The following is a 20,381-nucleotide window of genomic DNA, read 5'->3' as shown; positions in this document are numbered from 1 at the left end:
TAGGGAACATACTCAACTCCTAAAGCCACATAATGCAGAGAAAGATCAAGAGTGGTGGGCAAGTAACCTCTCAAGTTTACCGTGTTTTTCAAACATCTTGCTCTAAGGAAAGCATTACTAATCTATATATTGAAGCCATCCCAATTAGCTTCCAAGGAACCCTATCATTTCCCAGATCACAGTTTGAAAACCGCTGTGCTCAGAAGTTTGGAATGGGTCCAGAGCACATGCTGTGTTTTAATTATTGCATTTGTAGCTTCCCCTTAACAAGCTTTCAGTAGCATACATGGGATTATTCAGTTTCATCCTCACAACGTAACAGGAAAGCTATGTAAGTAATGTTCTAATAATTTGAAGTACCATGCTTAATAATTGGGAAGCTGGATTTAGCAAAGGCCAATTTGCACGCTTTGTTTTTTGGTGTACACCTTAAATATATTAGAAAAGTTTAAAGTGTGAATAGGTGAGGACAAGTATATTTGCAGACATGTCTGACATGTTAATTAGGGACCCAGAATATGTTCATTAGGGACCCAAACCTTCTGATGATGGATTTGTGATGGGTAATGTGCAAAAATGCCCTTCATCTCAGCATCTCATATAGTTCACTGGATTGGAAGTGAATTTCCAATGCAATCTTTGCATATTTCTTCAGAAGTAAATCTCACTGGTATTCCCAGGTAAATGTGCATCAGATTGCATCTTTAGAGCCTTTCCCAAATTAAGAGTATATGAAACTGCTTTTGATGGAGCCAGGCTTTCGGCCATCTGTCCTGACTTGCGATAGCTCCTTAGGGTCTCAGGCTTAAGCCTTTTTCCGCTTCATACGTCTAATTCTTTACCTGAAGATACTGGGATTGGACCTAGAACCTGACACTGTGAGTTGCTGTCTTCTGTACTATGGCCCCTCCCCTGTGAGAAAATTCCATTTTTTCATTATATGCAACTGTTTCGGTTCTCATACCTTCTCCCCTCCCCCCACATACACACATAATTCAGACCACAGTATGCTACAGACAGAGTGGTGTTTTCAAAAGTAAAGAGCTCCAGCTGACCCAAACGAGTTCAGGGTGGCATACATGGATGCCCCCATCCTAACATTTTATTTTTGCAGCACCCTGTATGGTAGCTTAGACAGAGAGTGAGAGCCTGAAGTCACCAGGTGAGAATTTGAACCCAGGTCTCTCCACTCCTAACATCCCACCAGCCAATCTGGTGGCTAGTGGTGGTTTGGGGTGGTGGTTTATCTTCCCCCTAACATCAAGAATTCGTTCCCAACCCTAGTTCCTGTTGCTTCTGGCATTTCTGCAGATGGCTACCGAGTGTATGATCTTTGCCAGCTGAAGCTCTGGTGGAGCTGGACAGAGAGTGGAGAGGCCTCTCTGTGTGGAAGATTGCCCCACCGAAGACGCTGGTGCACGATTGAGCTTCGGAATGGCCTCTCCGTCATCCTCTCCTCCATGTGGAAAAACTCCACCAATGTCTGCAAGTACTCCAGGATTACCATGTTCCCCCAGGAGCTGAAGGAAGGGGAGGAACCCTTCCTGAGGAAGCCACAGTGCCCCCCACATGGCGTCAGCAGCAAGAAGAAATAAGGGTTACTCTGGAAGAGTTCCCAAGGGAGGGTGTCTTCAGGTGGCCCTCTGATGGGGTCATCAACACTGCACACACACAGCACTGGGACAGCCACTTCATCCACATCCCTCAGTGGGTCATTGCAGTCCCAGTAGGCCTCCCAGGTCATGACATGGCTCTTCCTGCGGCAGAAGAGGGCTTCTTCAAAGTCCTGCAGGGAGCAGCTTCCAAGCACTCCATCCAGCTCCGTGACCTCCCTTAGGGCCTTAGCGTGCCTAGAAACAGAGGCACACATTTGTTTATTGACAGAACAGTTTGCCCTACATTGGAAGCCCTACGACTCATAAGGTGGCAAACAACATAGGACAACAAAACCATCCCTAAAGTAGGAAGATAATGTTAAAATCAGCAGAAAACCATCAATAAAATTGAGGGAAGATCTACTGCAGTGTTTCTCAAACTGTGGGTTGGGACCCACCAGGTGATTCATGAGCCAATTTCTGGTGGGTCTCCATTTCAATGTGTATTTTAATATATTAGACTTGATGCTACCATGGTATGTGACTTCCCCAAATGCAGTCACATCCCATGGTAGCATCAAGTTACAGATCTGTACTTTTAACAGACTATATGTTAAATATGTGTATGCTTTTAACAATGATAATCAATGGGACTCCCAGGTAAGTGCAGATAGGATTGCAGCCTTTGGGATGTTTGGGGAATTTTTTTTTAAAACAGATCAGCAACTGCTTGAGGGAGGGTTAGGAGGGTTTGTTATTTTAAATAAATTTTTAAACTTAACTGTTTGTTTGATCTTGTTGTATGGGGTGTTAAAAATTTTCCTGCTTGATGATGTCACTTCCGGCTATGACATCACTTCAAGGTTAATGACATTACTTCCAGTGGGCCCCAACAGATTGTCCTTCTAAAAAGTGGGTCTGGGTGCTAAAATGTTTGAGAACCACTGATCTCCTGTAAAAATGAGCAGTGTCGAAATGTTAATTCAGTGATTTTTAAACCTTTTTAGTCTCACGGCACACTGACAAGGTACTAAAATTGTCAAGGCACACCATCAGTTTTTTTTTACTATTGACAAGGCACACCATGCTGTTGGCGAGGGGCTCACATCCCCCAATGTCCCTACTTATAAATGATCTTCCCCCAAACTCTTGTGGCACACCTGCAGACCATTCATGGCACACCAGTCTGCCACAGCACAGTGGTTGAAAATGGCTGCACTAATTCATTGTGGCTAAGATGGTGGCTGTTAGCTCTTGTGTCCTCATCTGAATTCTGTTCTATCTTAATTACTGGTATTTCCCCCACTACTTTTGACTTAGCCAGGGACAACACCTCATCCAGGAGAATCCCCAAGCTGGAGCTTTCAGGGGCCATGCAATCCCATCTAGATCAGGTTCCATACCAGTAAGCCAGGCTTCCCAACCCAGAACAGCCCCCATTGTGCCTGGATTAAGTTTCAGCTTCTTTATCTTGGACCAGACCAAATCCCGCCTTGCTGGATCAGATCCAAAGGTTAAAGTTGGTACTGTATCTTGTGTTTGAACTGGCACGAGTTCTGTTTTGTTAACTGTCAGTGTGTGGTGGAGGGGGGTGGGCTATAATGCCAGTGCCTCTCCTCCACATTTCCTCTTCTGCTCCATTCCCCTCTTCGTTTTTAAATCCAGGTAGTAGGAAGAGGACAGAAGGCATAGTCAGTGATGAGTCAGGATAGTGGTACTGGCATTTTGGTGCACGACATCAGGTTTGGGGCCAGACCTGGTCTGCAGAACGGGCAAGAACATCAGGTTCAGAAGCTATAGCCAACCAGGTGTTGCCTCCAGCTTTCTTCTTAATAGGGACTGGAAAGAGGCTGGAAACCAGGGAAGGTTTGGGAAGGGCTGGGCTCAGAGTTACTTATTTCTGGAGGGCTCTGCGTAAAAGCCCTGCAGTGGGCCTGCTGGAGCATCTGGATTTCCAGAAACCTCCACTTAGTGACTACTTCCACTCTCCCCCCAGCTAAGGGGAGCCTTTCCAAGAGCTCCAGCAACAATGGAGTCAGGGAGACATTCCTGTTTATGGATGGTGTTAAGGACAAAGGGAACTGCAAGACTCTTGGCTGACTCGCACCACTGTGGGCACCAGGCCCGAGAGGTTCAAGGGTAAGCCTGGCATGGTTGGCCCTGTGATGGAACACAGGCCCTCAGTTAGTGCTTGAGCTGGCCAGCCCCACATGCTGCCCCTGCTCACATCCACCACAGTCAATTGGACGCCTCTGGGAAAATGCGGTGTGCAGAGCTTGCTCCCCTGTCGTTCCACTTGCGGGGCTAGTGGTGGACAAAAATCTCTCACCCATCTCTAATTTCCCACAGAGAGCCATAGCAACTCTGTGGGAATCTGCACCTGGTCATGAATGGATCGCTTAGGTTCCCATGGCAATAGCACTGCGTGGTACCTTGGCAGCTATCTGAAACCAGAGCCATGGCAGGGTGGGGAGAACTCTCAGGGCATACAAAACCCATTTTTAATTGTGTCTGTGTGGTTAGGCTCCGACACCAGTCCAGGCCCTTGAAGACTTGAATGCAAAGCTGTTTTGAGGGTAGAAAGTTCTCAAACTTGGGACTCCACCCAAAAGCAATGAGTCCATGTCAGTCCCTGAACTTTCATGGGTGCAGAATTGGTGGGCCTGGGGGTTCAGTTTTGCCCTGAGCCCTCCCTTTTGTGGAGACCCCACAGCTTTCCCCACAGATCCTCTCCCTCCCTGGTGGAATCTCTTCTCCTTTCTAATATCCTTGACCCATGCAAGAGGCAGTGAGCACCAGCTTGTGCTATTGGGGGGGGGGGGGGATAAGGGAGAGTCACTTTTACATCCCTAAAGGTATTAATACCACCCTTTATTCACTTTCATTTATCCTTGGCTTCCTCTCCTTCCCCCACGAGCCTGATTCCTGCTTAGTTCTCCTTAAACATTTGATTAATAATTTTACTTCCAGTGGTATTTTCCACTCTCAGCCCAGCTTGGAGCAAGCAGTTCTCACACCAGTCTAGGGATCAATATTAAGCAGCTTATTCAACATGTGTGGTTTTTCTATGAGCTTGCAGATGGAGCTAGGCTGATTCATCTGTAGTAGTAGTAACTTTGTTGTCATTGTGCTACAGCACAACGCAATTTATGGACCTTTGAGATACAAGCATAAATATATACAACAATTCCAACAATCACACTCTACCCACTCACCCACACGTTCTATACAACATGCATCATAATATAAAAACAGTATAACAGACCATAATGCCCAGGAGCATGGTAACAACTATATCGCCATATTCAACGTAACTATGGCTGTGGGATAAAAACTGTTCGGGAGTCATGTGGTGCTGCTCTAATAGTTCTGTATCGTCTACCCGAAGGCAACAGTTCAAAGAACTTATGAGCCGGATGGAAAGGGTCTCTCAGAATATTATGCGACTTCTGCAGACAGCGAGATGTATAGATGTCCTCAAAGCTGTGCAAAGGTTGTGATTGGCGGGGGGGGGGGAGAAAGGGGGCTTGTTGACACAAACCAAAAAGGAGAATCAGCAAATAGTGCCATCTGTGAAACTTGGTGTCCTGGGGGTGGGCCACAGCCCAGGCTCTATAGCTTCATTTTCTTTTTCATGAGAAGTGCATTTCTAGCCCATTCGGATTGCAAACTTCCACCTGGAGGTGTGGGCAGCACCTCCTAAACCTCACAAGCCAGAGTCAGTGCTCAGTAAGATTTTCCGTGTGTGCCCTACGTACAGTAGCTCCTCCCTGCCTTCAAGATTAAATGATGCAAAATAAGGACTTAGAACAATGTGCATAATTCATACCTGGTAAAGAATTTGAGCTATCTTGTGGCATTCCCCATGTGTGTCAAAGAGCACATGTGTGAGAATGCTACAAAGTGCTAAGAGGTTCTAGAAGCTGGGTTGGCTCCATAGGTGAGGCCTGATGAGGCATGTGCCACAGGGGCCGAAGCATACCCAGGGTCTCTATACCTGTGTCCAATCCCTCAGCTAGGGAGGCCTGATGCTACCACTGCCTTCCACTACTATCTGCCAAGAGGGGGCTTTAGGAAGCATGCTTTTTAGTAGTGGCGGCAGCAGACAGCTCTCCTCCCCCCCCCCATTTTACAAATCTTGGCATGTTGCTATTGCTTCCCACTACCACCTAAGAAACCCCATAGGAAGCTATGCTTACCAGGAGGCACTGAGGAGTAGTGGCAACAGCAGATGCTAGTCCTTCTTTGCATTGCCACCTGTACCCAGAGCAGCAGTGGTGAAGCATGGCTGTTACCTGTCCCCTGCCTGCTTTCCAGGCACTGAGGTGAGGTAGCTGGTGCGTGCACATGTTTTTCAAAGCAGAGGAGGAGGACATCACCACTGTGGGGCCCTTGAACATCTGTCCAGTTGGCCCCAAAAGCTGGAGCCAACACTGGCTAGAGGAAGAGGTGCAAACTGGGTAGGGGGGCAGTTTGCCTAAGGAATCTGGAGCTCAGTGGTGGCAGAGTGCCTGTTTCGTATTCAGACGGTCCCAACCTGGTATCTTTGGGTAGGACAAGGAAAAGACCCTTCACTGTCTGAAAGTCGGGGGGGGGGGGAAGAGCTGCTGCCAGTCAGGGTTAAACAATACCGACTCAAAAGGACCCGTGTCAGATCCAGTAGGAAGCAGCACCCTCTGTTTCTACGGCAGTTGCTCAGAGTGGGTTTCAGCTAGTCTTCCTCCCCCTCTTCAACCTGGGCAATACCCACCTGCTGATGCTTCTCTTCAGGGACAGGAGCTGGCTCCATTCATACCACCAAGGGGCACCCGCTTCAAACCATTCCTGGCACTTGAGCAAAGGCGAGATGCAGGCGGCCCCTCCGAGGTAGCTGGACGAGCCACACTCACCCAGGTAGGACAGCAGCAAGCCTGACCCTGAGCCTTCACTGATGGCGAAGAGTGTGGCAGTTGGGTGTCGGAATCGGATGTATGCCACTGCCTCCTTCAGGTCTGACGGGTCACCGAAGGGCTGCAGCCTTGGACTGGTGAGCGGGCAGCTGTTGTGCCCGCGCCGGTTGAAGATGACTGGGTAGTACCCTTGTCCGAGGGCCAGCTGGCAGAGCTGCTGGATGTTCCTGGTGATCTGGCCAGCAGCGCTGGGAACCACCAGAAGCACCAAGGAATCCCCTGTATTGGTGGCTTTTCTGTTGCTCTTCCAAGGTCCCACTACCCAGTCCAGGGCAATAATGCCATTGTCGGCCAGCTGGAGATGGTCTCTGGCAAATTCCAGGGGCTGAGCTGGGGGCCATAAGAGCTGCGCAATGGTCTGTAAGTTTGGCCAGCTTTTCCAGGCCCACCCACTGGCCTCTAGGTCAGCAGACCTACGGAAGCTCTTGAGTAAGGCCTGGGCGAGAGCAGAAGGCTTGCAGATCAGCAGGCACTCCCTGACCAGGGACCCTTTCTTCTCTGAAAAGTTGACCCCGCCACTGCGTTCCTCCACCTTGGTGGGCCCACGCTGTCCTCCGTCCACAGCAAAGCTGCCAAAAAACACCCCATGACCCTGAAGCCACCAGGCTAGGAGGCCAAGGAGAATGAAGCCCACAATCACACACAGGACCATCTCGTGTTGGAGCAGCGGCAGCTGCTGGGAACCTCATCGGAACTTGTTGAGAGCTGAGTGTCTTCCCCTCCTGTGTATCTTCCACCGCCATTTCACCCGCAATGATTGGTAGCCTGGTAACTTAGCAAATAATTTATTTGCCTGAGGTTGCTGTGTGTGTGTGTGGACGGGTGGTGGGAAAGCAGAGAAGGGAAGGGCCTGCGAGTGTCTCACGCTTCTGCTCCCAGCAAGGCTCATTTTTTTCTGCTTGAGGCCCAGCTGGGGTTCTCCTCTGTAGTTAAATGTACACACAAACTCTCTGGCTTCTCTTTTGAATGCATGGATGGCCAGACCTGGTTGGGTTTCACATGTGCTTGTGAAATTGGGGTGAAGCAATCACCACCCTTCTTTGGGTGTTGCTTGGTCCTGTTCCCCTCAGGGGCGGTGAGTGGGAGGTAGGTGCAAACAGCAGAGCTGTAGCAGGAGCTGGTGGACCTCTTGAACGTGTCTTAGTTTCCACCCCACAACCTCCTACCTAGAGTGTGACTCCTGACTCTCTGCATGAGTTGCTGGCCTGGCCTTTGCCTCTTTTCAAGCAGAAGACATACCTAGAATAATTACCTGCATGCAAAAACAGAACTAGGCTTTTCAGAGTGCAGGTAAACATTAGGCACAACCTCAGTCTGACCCTATCTCTACTGGAGGTGGAATGTGGGTCTTGTACACAACCAGCCACATGGGCCTCTGCTCCAGATCAACAGGAGCTTTGGTTTCTCAGAGTAAACTTTTATGGCTTTTAAGAGTAGGATGTCTTCAGGTTTAGTTCAGAAATACAGTGTGTGTTCTCAGCAGGGCCTTAAAGATGGTGGCCCCTCTCCCTATTGAGCTTACTACCAAGTTACCACCTGTTCTCTTCCTCCCCAGTGCCACTGTAGCAAACTTGCTGCACCCTGCCATCACCGAGGAAAGCAACAACGGAGTGGGGCCAACCAAGAAGGGGTGGGACTGGGGAGAAGGTGTCAGCTGTGGACCCGGGTCCCTTGCTTCATTGCCAGGTATGCTGGCATGTAGGTGGCTCCCACGCAAGGCTTCCAAAGCGCACGTGTGTGTTGGATTGCAAAGAGCTCAAGGTACAGCATCAAGGGTTCTTCCCCCTAACAACAGTCCTGTGAGGTAGGCAACGTTGAGAGAGCGGGACTAGGGCACTCTCACCTAGTGAGCATTCAATCTGGACTGCCCCGGTCCTTGGACTACCCTCCACCCCCTCCCAAGGAAGATCAGGCCCTTTGCCCCCCCCAAGAGTGTCCGTCTGCGGGGAGGGAACAGGCACTCTGCCTGTGCTCAGAGGCACCGCTGCAGGGCCAGCGCTCCATGCGCTCTGCGCGTCCTCAGAAAGCGGTGGGGCGAATTCCAGGCTGGGCTGTGGGGAGGAGGGGCGGGGCTGCTGGAGCAGACCCTCCCCCGCCTCTCTGGGGGGGCGCCCCCCTCCGCAGCTGCTCCGCCCCCCAGGACTCCGGCTCGGCTGGCGTGCCTGGTTCCGGCGGCCGCCAGGCGGGGCGCACGGGAGGCGGCGCCGGGGCTCGCCCCGCCAAGCAGCCGGAGCAGGGCCGGATGGGGGAAGCGCCGCGACCTCCGGGGGCCCCGATCCTGCTCCTCTTGCTCAGCTTGGCTCGCAGCGGCGCGGCTTGCGACGGGGAGAAGGTAAGAAGGGGGCTGGAGAGGGGCAGGGAGCCGAGGAGGGGCTGGTTGGCTCGCCTTAGGTGCTCCAAAGGAGGGGGGCCCAGGACGCCTGGGTTCCAGGCGCAGCTCCATCAGGACACTTATGGGTGCACTCTAGGGTTACTGGGAGGGGCATACTCGAGTCACCATGTCCCAGTCTTTGACGCTGACCTGGAAGACTGTTCCCTGGTTGGCAGAAAAAAAAATGCACTTTGCACACACTCAGAGACTTGTCAGAACTGGTCCTGACTCCGGGAATACCTACAGTCTTCCACTAAACCTAATTTCCTGGAGTGGGGCATGTGGCAATTGAGCAGGAGGGCACTGAGTGGAGCTGGCAGGACCTTAGTGGGCTTCGCTTCACCAGCTCGGTTCTACTGGACCAGAAAAACCAGTGCTGAGAAGCACCCCCAGTCTGGACCCTGTGAGCGACTCTATGCTGTCCCCTTAAGGAACCAGAAGGTGAAAACAACAGGGCTCTGGAAGAGGAGCACTCTTGAAATGCTGGTCCTTGAAAGTATGCTGGGGATTTCATCTCTATAGTTTGGTGGCAGTAGATGGGACTGGGGTGGTTTTGGCAGGATCCCCTGGCACTCTGTAGGCAAGCAGTAGAGAAAGGGAAAGTCACAGGGAGACCCCTCTAAGGGGGTCTAGGATTTCTTAAAGTAATTCCGGCCTCCTTCCTTTGTGGCGTAGTTTTGCATCCGCTCTTGATCAGCAACTAACTAGACACCAAGTGGCTTGTGGCCACACAAACAGGCACCCCAAGAAGTCCCAGCAAGCAATGCTCACCAGGAATACACAATTTGTGAGGTGCACTCCAGGCCCTGTGGTGCCTCAGACTGTGCCTGGGGGAGGGGGGGTGTCACATGCAACCACTCTTGCTATCCCTCTCTCCCTTTCTCTCTCATGCTTCTCTTGGCTGGGTTATTTATTTTATGTTATTATTTTTCACGTTTTTGTACCGCCCTTCCTCCAAGGAGCTACATTGTTCCTCCCCTCATTTTGTCCTCACAACAACCCTGTGAGGTAGGTGAAACTGAGAGATAATGACTGGTCCAAGGTCACCCCGAGAGCTTCATGGCTGAGTGGGGATTTGAACCAGAATCTTCCAGGTCTAAGTCCTTCCACAACCACTACACCATCCTGGCTCTCGGATTATGGGCACCTTTTCTTCACTCCTCCCTTCATCAACCCTCCCCCACCCCCCCACATACACTTGTTGCAACACATTGGACAGAGATATTGTTAGAAAAGAAAAAATAGTACAGTTCATCTAACAGTATCATTATTATTAACAGTATTTATATACTGCTTATATTAAAAGCAGTTTACTGATAAAATCAAATAACTAATTTATTACAGTACAGCTTAGCACTTCTCAGTTCCTGTTAAATTGCGTATATGCCTAAATCTCTCCCATTGGGACCAATGGGCTTAAACGTGCTGAATATTGACAGGCTGGTACCCCAGACGGTGGGAAAAAATCTTAAGTCAGTCCAGGAGCTATGGCAAGCTTTGTAGTGACTCCCCATGTTTGTGGGAAAATTAGTCTTTACTCTGTGGCTGTCTTTTGGGTCCCTGCTAAGGACTCTTCGGGGGTACAGGGAGGAGATAAAACAATAAATACTGTGTATTCTTTTTAATTGTTGTAAGCTGCTTTGAATTTTTTTAAAGTGATTTCATAATACTTAGCATGCGTATATAGTTTTCGGTTGCTCAGGGTGCTTCGTATGTGTTATAAAGGTGTAAGGATTAAAAAAAGTAAGTGAGGAGCATTATCCCCATTTTGCAGATGGGGAATAGAGTCCGAGAGGGAACTGCAGAGGAAAACTCCAGGCATCTGTACTCCTAAGGCCTTTGGGGGAGAGTGCCTTGTTCATCTGTTTATCTTCTTCCTTGCAGTTCAACTTTCAGCAGGATCTTCCACCTGAGGAGCAGTACCGCTGCCTTGGAGCGCCATGGCTGATCCCCAGCCAGGTAGCAGGAGGGGCTATGCTACCCTTACAGAGGTCACCCCCAGCCCTGTGCTCCAAAAAAAGAAGCAGGCATGATGTTGAAATGTTACTGAAACTGGGCACTTTCCAGATCTTTTTGCAGATAAATGCTGTACTTGGGGGAGAGCCTGCATGCTGCTTCAGAGCACATCAGGATGGAGCAGTGGGGGGTGGGGAGGGGCAACAGGCAGGGGTAGCTAGCATGCTCAGGTGCCCCCTGGACCCAGTTCATATGATGCCTGGACAGGATCTTGTTCCTCTAGATTTTTTGATTCTAGCAGGCCCGATCACAGGCTTTTCGCATTTCCCCTGCAAGTCACAGGCCCCTCCCTCCTTGCTGTGAGCCAATGAAAAATTGCCCAAGTGGCAGTCCCTGGACTCTCTTTCAGTCCCAGCTAGCACAAGGAACACTTGTGGAGAGTGCTGTAGGAACTGGTGGGAGGGGCAGGGGCACTTGTTGGGCCATAGCTAGCCTTGGGTCACCCCCATGTGCTTCAGCTAGTGAGGATGGGGATCTTTCCTTGGCTTTGGTGGTGGAAGAGGCTTTTGTCCTTGCTCCCTTGGGCTGGCAGGGAGCTGATCTGGGCCTGTTTTGCAGAACTTTGTTCCTGAAAGGTGTCTAGGAACTGTGCAAGCCCAGCAGTCTCACTCTCTTTCCTGGAGGCTCTTAACCCTCAAACCCCACAGGCCTCATACTGCAGCCAATTCTGGCTCCCTTGCTACCTGGTTCAGGGTACACACAAGACAGGCACTGTCCAAAACCTGCTTGTCTTCTATACTTGTAATATGTACCAACAACAACAGGATTTGCAGGTATGTGCAGTGATGTCATGTGCAAAGCATGCGCAAGTCAGTGATGGTTACGTAGGCTGCAAAGTTCAGTTGGCAGATTAATCAACTGAAGTTCTGGCTGATTAAACAGTGAGGGAAGGAGGGGGGTCAGTTTTACTTTGTGAGGCTAAGAGTATATGTTTATTTTAATGGCTGTTTTTATCTTAGTGCACAACTGTAGTGCTTGAAAATATTAAAATGGTTGCATTATTATTAAGAACATAAGAACAGCCCCACTGGATCAGGCCATAGGCCCATCTAGTCCAGCTTCCTGTATCTCACAGCGGCCCACCAAATGCCACAGGGAGCACACCAGATAACAAGAGACCTCATCCTGGTGCTCTCCCCTATTAAATTGCAAGTTCTCCTACACTCAGTATCTTAAGAAAAGGCATCTGTATGGAGAGCCCCAGTGCCTCCAGATCTGTCCCTTTTACCGTCAACTGTGGATACCAAAGCTTTCTGAGATTTGATGGTGGAATGGGGATTTTGTGCAAAATGTATGAAGAGCTGTTTAAATTTAAGTAGACCCAGTTTTTACCATCCTTCCCACACTGTGTTTAATTGGTGAAGAGCCCAAAGGAGTCCAAACTCTCAACTACTCTTTGTTTGGATCCTCCACAGGTGTCTCCGAGCATCGCCAAGACATACCAAGCAGAGGTGAGATGCTGAAGCACATGGTCTTCAGAACATTCTCTATCCCCCCTCCCTGCCCCCCTCCATCCTTAGCCTAAAGTTTGGTGGTGGGGAACTGGGGGGCAGACGACTGTCTGCAGCGATGGGGAGGGATTTAAATACAATGCAAAATGGCCATCATCTGACTACAATGCTAAATGTTTACTTGGAAGTAAGTTGCACTATGCTCAGTGGGCTTTATTCCCAGGTTGTTGACTATTCCCAGGTAAATGTGGATAAGCTTGCAGTCTCTGTTAAATCGTTTTAATGACATTGTATTTCAACAAAAAATAGTCATCCCAGTGCTTTCCATCCATAGGCTACAATAGTGTTTCTGAAATGGTTTAGTACTGAGACCCACTTTTTAAAATGACACTCTGTCGGGACCCACCTAGCTTTACAAGGCTAAAAAAGTTTTAACCTTACCCACTGCTCAAGCCTCTGTTTTTTTCCCCTTTCATTTTGGTGGGGGGACGACATCTGGAGCATTTGATGAGCTCCACCTTAATTAGATCGGGAACATTCTGGTGACCCTATATTCCCCTTTGCCTGGCCTTCAAAAGGAGCCAAGGCACACTTGTCTACTCATAAATATACGCACAAGTGTGGCTCAGTTTCACTTTCCATAGGGCTCAATACATTTGGCAGCTGGGGGGGAAGGACTTCCTTCTTTAGTGTTTTTGGGACCTGCATTCATCAGATTGGGACCATTCTGGTGGCATTGTGTTCCTCTCAGCCTGTACTTCAAAGTAGACTGGGGCATGTTCACCTACTCCTGAGTAAATGCACACATGCAGCTCAGTTTCACTTTTCATAGGGCTCAATATATTTTCCTTGCTAGCTTGTCAGTTTCATGACCCACCAACAATCAGGTCCAGATCCACAGTTGGGGAAACACTGGGCTAGAATAATGGAAGACAGGAACAGCTGACTTCTTGAGCAACTGGGTAGAAAACTGCCTGCATGGATTTTCCTAGTGACTCTAAGGGGGAGAGAGAGACCTACTTTGAAACACACTTGATCAATGTAAACTAGAAATGCAGGGAAGAGACCTGGAATAACTTCGAAGAGGCTAACTTCACCTACTCACAAATCTGGAAGCGATACAATGAAAGTGTGTGGGGTAGGGTGAGTTTCTGCATTGCTAACCATTTTCTCTTTCTCCCACCAGGAGAGCAAGATCCTTTGTATGGGCACTAAAATAGTCTATAATCAAAGCATTCCTAACAGGTATGTGGATGGCCGATGGCCAAACATTATGGGATAGAAGACACCTGTGCAGGTGAAGTGTATTCTGTGGTTCACTAGGTTCACAACAGGGGAGCTTTTGAGATGCACAGAACACTTTCTCACTGCCAATGTGTTCTGAGACACCTGAAAACTTGCACACGCCTCTGTCGTTGAGTCTGGTCCCGTGCAATATATTTTTTGGGTCATGTTTGCCTCATCTGTGCTTCGGGGGCCAGCCCAACAGCTACTCACAACTGCACGTTTTGGGAGGGAAAGAGGAAGAAAAGAGGGGTGTGTGTGCTGAGTATTCCTGTTCTGTTTTTTCACAGTGGGCCACACCGCCTGTTCAGGGCAGTGTATGGAGAGTATGAATACTGTCCTCCCCAGCGCTGGCTCCACAATCTGAAGGTGAGATGTGGGTTATAAGGGCTGGGTGGGGGGGAGTGGAAAAAGACTTGGATTGCAATCTTTTTAAAGTGCATGTGACTGGCAGTTGCTCTAGCTGTATCCAAAGTCCAGTTCACTTTATTAGGACTAGTCAAGATTTACAGTGGGGCATGTGAGCTTCTGAGTTGCACAGAACTCTTTGTCAGGTTAGATGTTATAAAGAGAGGTGAAGGTACTGCTAAGAGAGCACCATCTGTAGGCAATATCAGGCTTGACTTCTGCCTGAAAAAAGGTCTCAAATTACCCATCAGGGCAATGTTGAGAAAAAGAAAGGAGACTTGCTTGGAAAAGATAAGATGCCACCATTAGTCAGATCACTCTCTGGAGCTAATGGGAACACCCACATCCTTTCTAAGGCAGGTAGACCACAGCTGTGATACAAGGACATCTGCAAGAGGGATCTGAAGGCCTTAGGAGTGGACCTCAACAGGTGGGAAACCCTGGCCTCTGAGCGGCCCGCTTAGAGGCAGGCTGTGCAGCATGACCTCTCCCAGTTTGAAGAGACACTTGGCCAACAGACTGAGGCAAAGAAGGAAGGCCTATAGCCATGGAGACACACCAGGGACAGACTACATTTGCTCCCAGTGCGGACGGGATTGTCACTCCCGAATTGGCCTTTTCAGCCACACTAGACGCTGTTCCAGAACCACAATTCAGAGCACGATATGATAGTCTTTTGAGACTGAAGGTTGCCAACTAACTAACGCTCATTTGTAGTATTACCTGAAGCTAAGTTCATATATAAAACACTATGCTGGATATATAACAAATAGAGGCCCACTAGGGCAATGTTACCTAGTGGTAGGAGGCTGTATATTCTTTTCCTTGTAGGCAAAAATCTCTGACCCAAGCCTCAGCTTTGTAGAATTTATCTTGTTACTATTATAACACCAGCTCTCCCCCTTCTCCCTGTTTCCCAGTTTCACTTGACTCCGGAACATTTGAAGCAAAATCTGCTTCTTTACAAGCAGTGTGTGCATTTCTTCTTCACACTTGTTATGTGAAAATTCCCCCTTTTGTCTTTTAGCTTTGATATTCTCTCTCTATACCTGGTTATGCTATTGCAGACTATAATATTATGAAAGCTAAAATGTTCTCCCAGCATACAGGCTACTTTTCCAGGACTTTGGTCAAGCCACAAGCTCATTGTTAGTTTACACATCCTCCCCCCACCCTGTTATCACACATTATGGGAGGAATTCGTGTGTCTTAATCCAATCACCCTTTAAGCATCTCCTGCATTACTGTATGTAAACTTGAACTGCCTTCCATGATTTTAGTGTTGAAATTCCGTTTCTGATTCATTGTATTGTACCTACATCCTGTATTTTTCCGCACAGTCTTTGTTAAGTTCCCCTTCCTAGGAAGCCAGCCAGCAATCCCCTGATTGACATTTGCTGCTAACTGACACCTACACCCAGATCCCCATTCAGACTTCAGGGATGCATGTACATACGAAACCAATACTCCAATCACCCAGCATTGTGATAAGCAACCAGCAATCAAGCTACCTTCCAGCTCAGCACTAGGCACCATCTCCCAACACCTTATAAGAGAGGTCTTCCCCCCCCCCCAAGGCCCAACACACTCATGTGTCAGAGTGTCCTCTTCACAGGACTCTCCCCCCCCCAACTGCTCTACAGGACAGGTATCTTGCGCCTTGAACTCTTTCACTTCTGTTCCCCCCTTCTCTCCCCGTCTGTAGGTAACAGCTGGGGTAGAAGGACAGGGACCCTTAAAATCCTTCCCTGTAACCCTCTTGCTTTTTCTGATTTCTTCGGATCCACCAAATGTACTTCACACACAACCAGCATGAAAGATAGGGACACTGTATCCAATTATTAGGACCAAGAAACATACCTTTATAATTCCTCCATGTCCATTATTTTTGCCTTTGTTCTTTGTAACAAAACCGTAATCTTTTATTGAAAGTTCTTTCTCCCAGTCTCCCCTTTAAGCAAAAGGGAATTTCTCTACATGACACCATCTTCTTATCCAGCCTAAGGTCCTGATGTTCCAATAAGGGCAGTGCAATAATTCCCCTAAACAAAACAGCCCTTTTGGTAACACACAGTCCCCCCAGCCCCATAGGATGCATAAGCAAGTCACATAGGGAAGTGATATACCTTTACTGTTTGTCCCCAGCAGCTGGTACCTTGAGGAAGAACTTCCATGTTCAAAGGCAGTCTACTTTAGTATGTAACCTGCACAATTAAGGTTTTCTTGGTGTGAAGTTTTCCTGCGAGTTCCCACCCCTCCAAAGGTTCAATGTTCACTTTGGGGTGGAAAAAAACAACACAATCCAGTATTATCCCTAAAGCAACAGGCCTCACTGACTGTTCTCTAGAGACCATGTATTAGTTTAGTATAAGAGCTAAGAAATTGAACTAGAATTCTACCCTTCAGATCTTAGCTCTCCCAGGTACCTTTAAGCAAACCGCGGTCTCCACATCAACACACTGGGTGCAATACAGGACTGAATACTGGGCCCACCTTACAGGGTTGTGACCATAACCAAGAATGGACATGCAGCACTTCATCTAGCATACCAAATAAATGCATCACTGAATGAGAGTTAAATCAATATATACTTGGCTTCCCATATACTTGCTTATCACACATCCCGGGCACTTGCATTTCATCATGGTTTTTCCTTCCACAGCACGGGGGCATTGCCTTCCTCTACCATCCCTGTGTGCACCCTCTCCTTCGTGACCAGCTGGTTCTGCTTGCAAGATCCTGCCTCCCTGATCACATCCTGACCCCGCACACTGGCCTCACACAGAAATGGGTGAGTGTATGGAACAGGACATGGTCCCCCCCCCCCCCCGCTGTTCATGCTCCACCTGGAGAAAGGGAGTGGTATTTACTCCTGCCTCCTTTCTCATTTCCTAGCCCCTGGCACTGGTAGCATGGGGTGCCACCCTGCAGATGGCCAGAGTGGAGCTGGACCAGGCTGTGGCTTGGTTGCGAAGGCATGCTGCCCGAGGGAGACCAGACCGGCCCCAGAAAGGCAAGAGCTACCGCCATTTGCTGAAACACCAAACAGCACCGGCCCTGCTCAGAGATGTGTGCCCAGAGCATCGGGTGCAGGTGATGTAGCAGTGGGTGGGGCATGAAAGGGAAGAGCAGCTGAGTCAGCAAAGGGAGAAACTTTTGCAGTGCAGTTATGCGGGCACAACAGAGTCTTAGCACATGCGCAGGGCTGTGCTTTCCTGATGCCGTGAAAGAGTCAGCATTGGGCACCAGCTGGATTCTGCAGCTCAGTTAAATTCTCATAGCTGCTTGATTTGCACAGCTCTCCCCACTAGCTCCAGGGAGGGGCCCGAGCTTTGGCTGACCTTTGCAATTCTTGGTCAGTGCTCTCCCTACCCCAGGCCCAGGAAGAGCCCCTCTTGTATCATTGCTCAATTTTGACTTGGAAGGGCTGGCTTCACAGGCCTTTGCATGCAGCTGTAATGCTCTCTGGGTGCTCCTGGGGCTGTTTTCCATCCTCAAACCGACCGCACAGGCCGGAACCAGTGTTCTTCAACCTTGGGGTTGGGACCCCAGTGTGGTCATGAAGCCTTAGTTGTGGGGTCACAGCAACTTATGGGAATGAAAAAAGGCTGAAGAATACCGGACTAGAGCACCATAGGTAAAGGGGAGGCATCTAGTGTACCCCTCTCAGGTACCAGGAGATGGTGTTCCAGTCCTGCTCAACTTCTTAGCTATTGTACTAAAATAGCTTTCACTAGTGCCAGGCTTCATGGGAACTTTTTCTCTCTCAATAATATTTAGTTACAGGGAACTGTGCTGGGAGGGCATTATGGGGGTGGGTGGGTCGGATCAACAATGGAGCCCCCAGTCTCATATTGGGGTCATGGTCCAAAATGGTTGAAGACTACTGCCTTAAACCATTACTGATCAGTTGAAAAGGGTGTGAGTTTTTCCCCAAAACTAAGGAGTTCCAAATACAACCCAAGCTTTGCTGCCCTCCACCGCCATCTTCTGACAACTCCTTCCTCCTTGCAGGTTTTGCAAAAACTTTTCCAGGGCTGGAAGAGCAACAAAATTCCCAGCAAGCTGCAAGCACCAGGCAGGCACCAGCGAGCCCTTGGTGGCCCAGTGCGGCTTCCTCCTGCACGTGCAGCCGAGCCCAGCAACAATTTAATGGAAGCTAGAATAGAGACCCTGCGTCCCATCACTCACAGTGCTCAAGCCAAAGGGAAAGACATTCCTCAGCCAGCAGGAGGCCCGCACCAGAACACGACAGCCCTTGCTGGACAAGGGAGCAGACCCTTGCCTTCAGCCCTGCCCACCAAAGTATGCTGGTGCCTGGATGGAGAACTGGACACAGCCCAACAGCAGCAGCAGAGGAAGAAAGCAAAGGGGCAGCAGGCGGGGGTGCGTGTACCCACCCCACGCACTGAAGAAGCTGCCTGGGCTGCAAGCGCACTGACCTTCTTACTGGTGGTGCTGACAGTTGCAGTCCTGTATACACGTCTCCACCGGAATTGCCGCCGTGGCCTGAGTCTCTATTGGACAACAAGCAGCGAGGATGGGCAAGAGACTGTCGCTGGTACGTAAAAGCACAAGGTGGGGAGCATGAAAAGTAGTACATGCACCTGTGCATGACTTATGGAATTCACTGCTACAAGATGTAGTGATTGCTAGTAGATACAGACCATTTTTTAAAATTAGATAAATGCATCCTGATGGACAGGATTGATGAATTGCAACCTGCATGTTCAGGGGCACATTGCCTTTGACCACCAGTTGCTGGGTGACAAACAGGCAGCAGATTGGTGGAGGGCGCCTTGCTCCTTCTCCTCCCACTCCATTGATTGGAAAAGAGGGAGGAAGAAGAAATATAGAGGGGAGGAGAACACTAAGCTATAAATTTTGGAGAGGGAGAGAAGTAGAGGTTGGCACAGCACCAGGTAAAGAGAGGCAGCATTTGAAGTTGACCTCAGGTATCAGGTCTTGGGCCAGCCCTGGGGAAGACAGTTGCATCTGTGCCCTTCTTTTCGGAAGCTGGGATGGCCCTGTTAGAAACAGAAAGCATGTCAAGTTGGCCCCGGGACCTGATCCTGCCGGGCTGTTTTCAAGTTTAAAACCAAGCTGATATTGTCATCAACGAACCTTGAGTTGCCGAGCTCTGCAGTAGCTCAGCCGTGTGCCTTAAGAGGGAACCCAGAAGACCACTACCATCTTGGGAGATGGGAGAATAGCAGAAAGCTAAACTGCCCCCCATTTAACACTAGTCTATGACGCAAAACCATTTTCGTAGTCTATTTGCAGCTCTTGCTCACATGGGCTTCCGTTTTACAGCTGTCATCAAACGCCGTCTCCTGTCAACCCAGAGTAGGCGCAAGAAACGATCGCGGAAGCAGCTAAAGGCGCTTTTACCCACAACATCCAGTGACAGCTCTGAGTAAGAGCAGGGATGCCTGCCTGGGAAGCTTTTGACACCAGATCGGTGGATGATTTGATCTCTGCCAGTGGACTGAGCAAGAAGAGGCAGCCTTGAATGCAAAAGGATCTTAGTCTGGGAGGAGCTGGCTCCTTGCCTTTTTATTTTTTTCCTACTCAAATAAAATATATTTTCCTACGAGCAAGACAAAAGGTCATGGAAAAATCCAGCAGCAGCTGCTACGCAACTAGCAATACTGGGGGTGGGGGTAGAAAAAGCACAACCAGGGTGAGACCAGAAATAATGACAATGTCCAGAAAAGGCTGAATGCTGTGGTGTGTATAAATTCTGCAAGTCAAGCACATCTGTTATGGTTCATAATTCTGGTTTTGCTGTACATTTGGGTAGGAGGCAAGGAACTACGGCAAGGCAGTCCCCCCTCCTTCTCTAGCCACAAGGAATGCATCTCAGCCTCTGGCCAGCGTGATGCACCAGCCACCAACCCCCAATGCCTGCTCTCTAGAGTGGAAGTGGGGCAAGGAGAGAAGAGTGGGAGATACTTTGAATCCAGGAGTCCAGGGAGGTGCTTTCCATCATGCAAGGCAACAGGCTTAGTCTCTGTGGTTTCACTAGCATTGCGCTGCTCCCCCCCCAATATAGGCTGCATTCATTTTTTGGCTAGAAAATAGCCAAAAACAAAGTCACTAGCATGCCTCTAGCACAATTCTATTTACAAATGACAAAATGGCATCCAATCATTGAACTCAAATGCATGGAGGCTGCCATTTTTTAACCATTTTGCCTGGAGGCCACCATGCTTTCTAGCCTCAGGCTCGGAAGAAAAATAGCTAGCATGGCAAGCATGCTAGAAAGAGACAAAAGCAACTTTAACACTTCTAGCACTGGAAGCTG

At 49.1% G+C, this 20,381-nt stretch overlaps 2 protein-coding genes across 2 annotated transcripts; one reads left to right on the top strand and one right to left on the bottom strand.

Annotated features, from left to right (window-relative positions):
* Positions 1–1,315: 1,315 nt before the first annotated feature.
* On the bottom strand, positions 1,316–7,196 carry ABHD15 (abhydrolase domain containing 15). Its single transcript, XM_066636447.1, has 2 exons — positions 6,346–7,196; positions 1,316–1,850 (listed from the first exon to the last, which is right to left on the bottom strand). Exons 1-2 carry the CDS (start codon positions 7,194–7,196, stop codon positions 1,316–1,318), a joined length of 1,386 nt encoding a protein of 461 aa, XP_066492544.1.
* Positions 7,197–8,037: 841 nt separating this feature from the next.
* On the top strand, positions 8,038–19,828 carry TP53I13 (tumor protein p53 inducible protein 13). The gene is made up of 10 exons (XM_066636446.1): positions 8,038–8,174; positions 8,669–8,876; positions 10,800–10,874; positions 12,347–12,382; positions 13,569–13,627; positions 13,957–14,035; positions 16,737–16,865; positions 16,970–17,167; positions 18,089–18,635; positions 19,388–19,828. The coding sequence occupies exons 1-10, from the start codon at positions 8,038–8,040 to the stop codon at positions 19,492–19,494; spliced, it is 1,575 nt and encodes a 524-aa protein (XP_066492543.1). The 3' UTR covers positions 19,495–19,828.
* The last annotated feature ends 553 nt before the right edge of the window (positions 19,829–20,381 follow it).

The sequence above is a fragment of the Tiliqua scincoides genome, chromosome 8 (genome assembly GCF_035046505.1).
Source record: "Tiliqua scincoides isolate rTilSci1 chromosome 8, rTilSci1.hap2, whole genome shotgun sequence".
Taxonomy (NCBI): Eukaryota; Metazoa; Chordata; class Lepidosauria; order Squamata; family Scincidae; genus Tiliqua; species Tiliqua scincoides.
Note: the sequence above shows the minus strand (reverse complement) of the source record. Positions and strands in the feature narration are given on the sequence as shown.

Excerpts from the sequence above, each read along its gene's own strand:
- ABHD15 (XM_066636447.1), bottom strand. The coding sequence starts at position 7,196 with ATGGTCCTGTGTGTGATTGTGGGCTTCATTCTCCTTGGCCTCCTAGCC. Across the intron at positions 1,851-6,345 it reads CTGAAGAGAAGCATCAGCAG|GCACGCTAAGGCCCTAAGGG; the intron begins GTGGGTATTGCC and ends CTCTGTTTCTAG.
- TP53I13 (XM_066636446.1), top strand. The coding sequence starts at position 8,038 with ATGGTGGCCCCTCTCCCTATTGAGCTTACTACCAAGTTACCACCTGTT. Across the intron at positions 8,175-8,668 it reads GTGGGGCCAACCAAGAAGGG|CTGCTCCGCCCCCCAGGACT; the intron begins GTGGGACTGGGG and ends CCCCCTCCGCAG. Across the intron at positions 8,877-10,799 it reads CGGCTTGCGACGGGGAGAAG|TTCAACTTTCAGCAGGATCT; the intron begins GTAAGAAGGGGG and ends TCTTCCTTGCAG.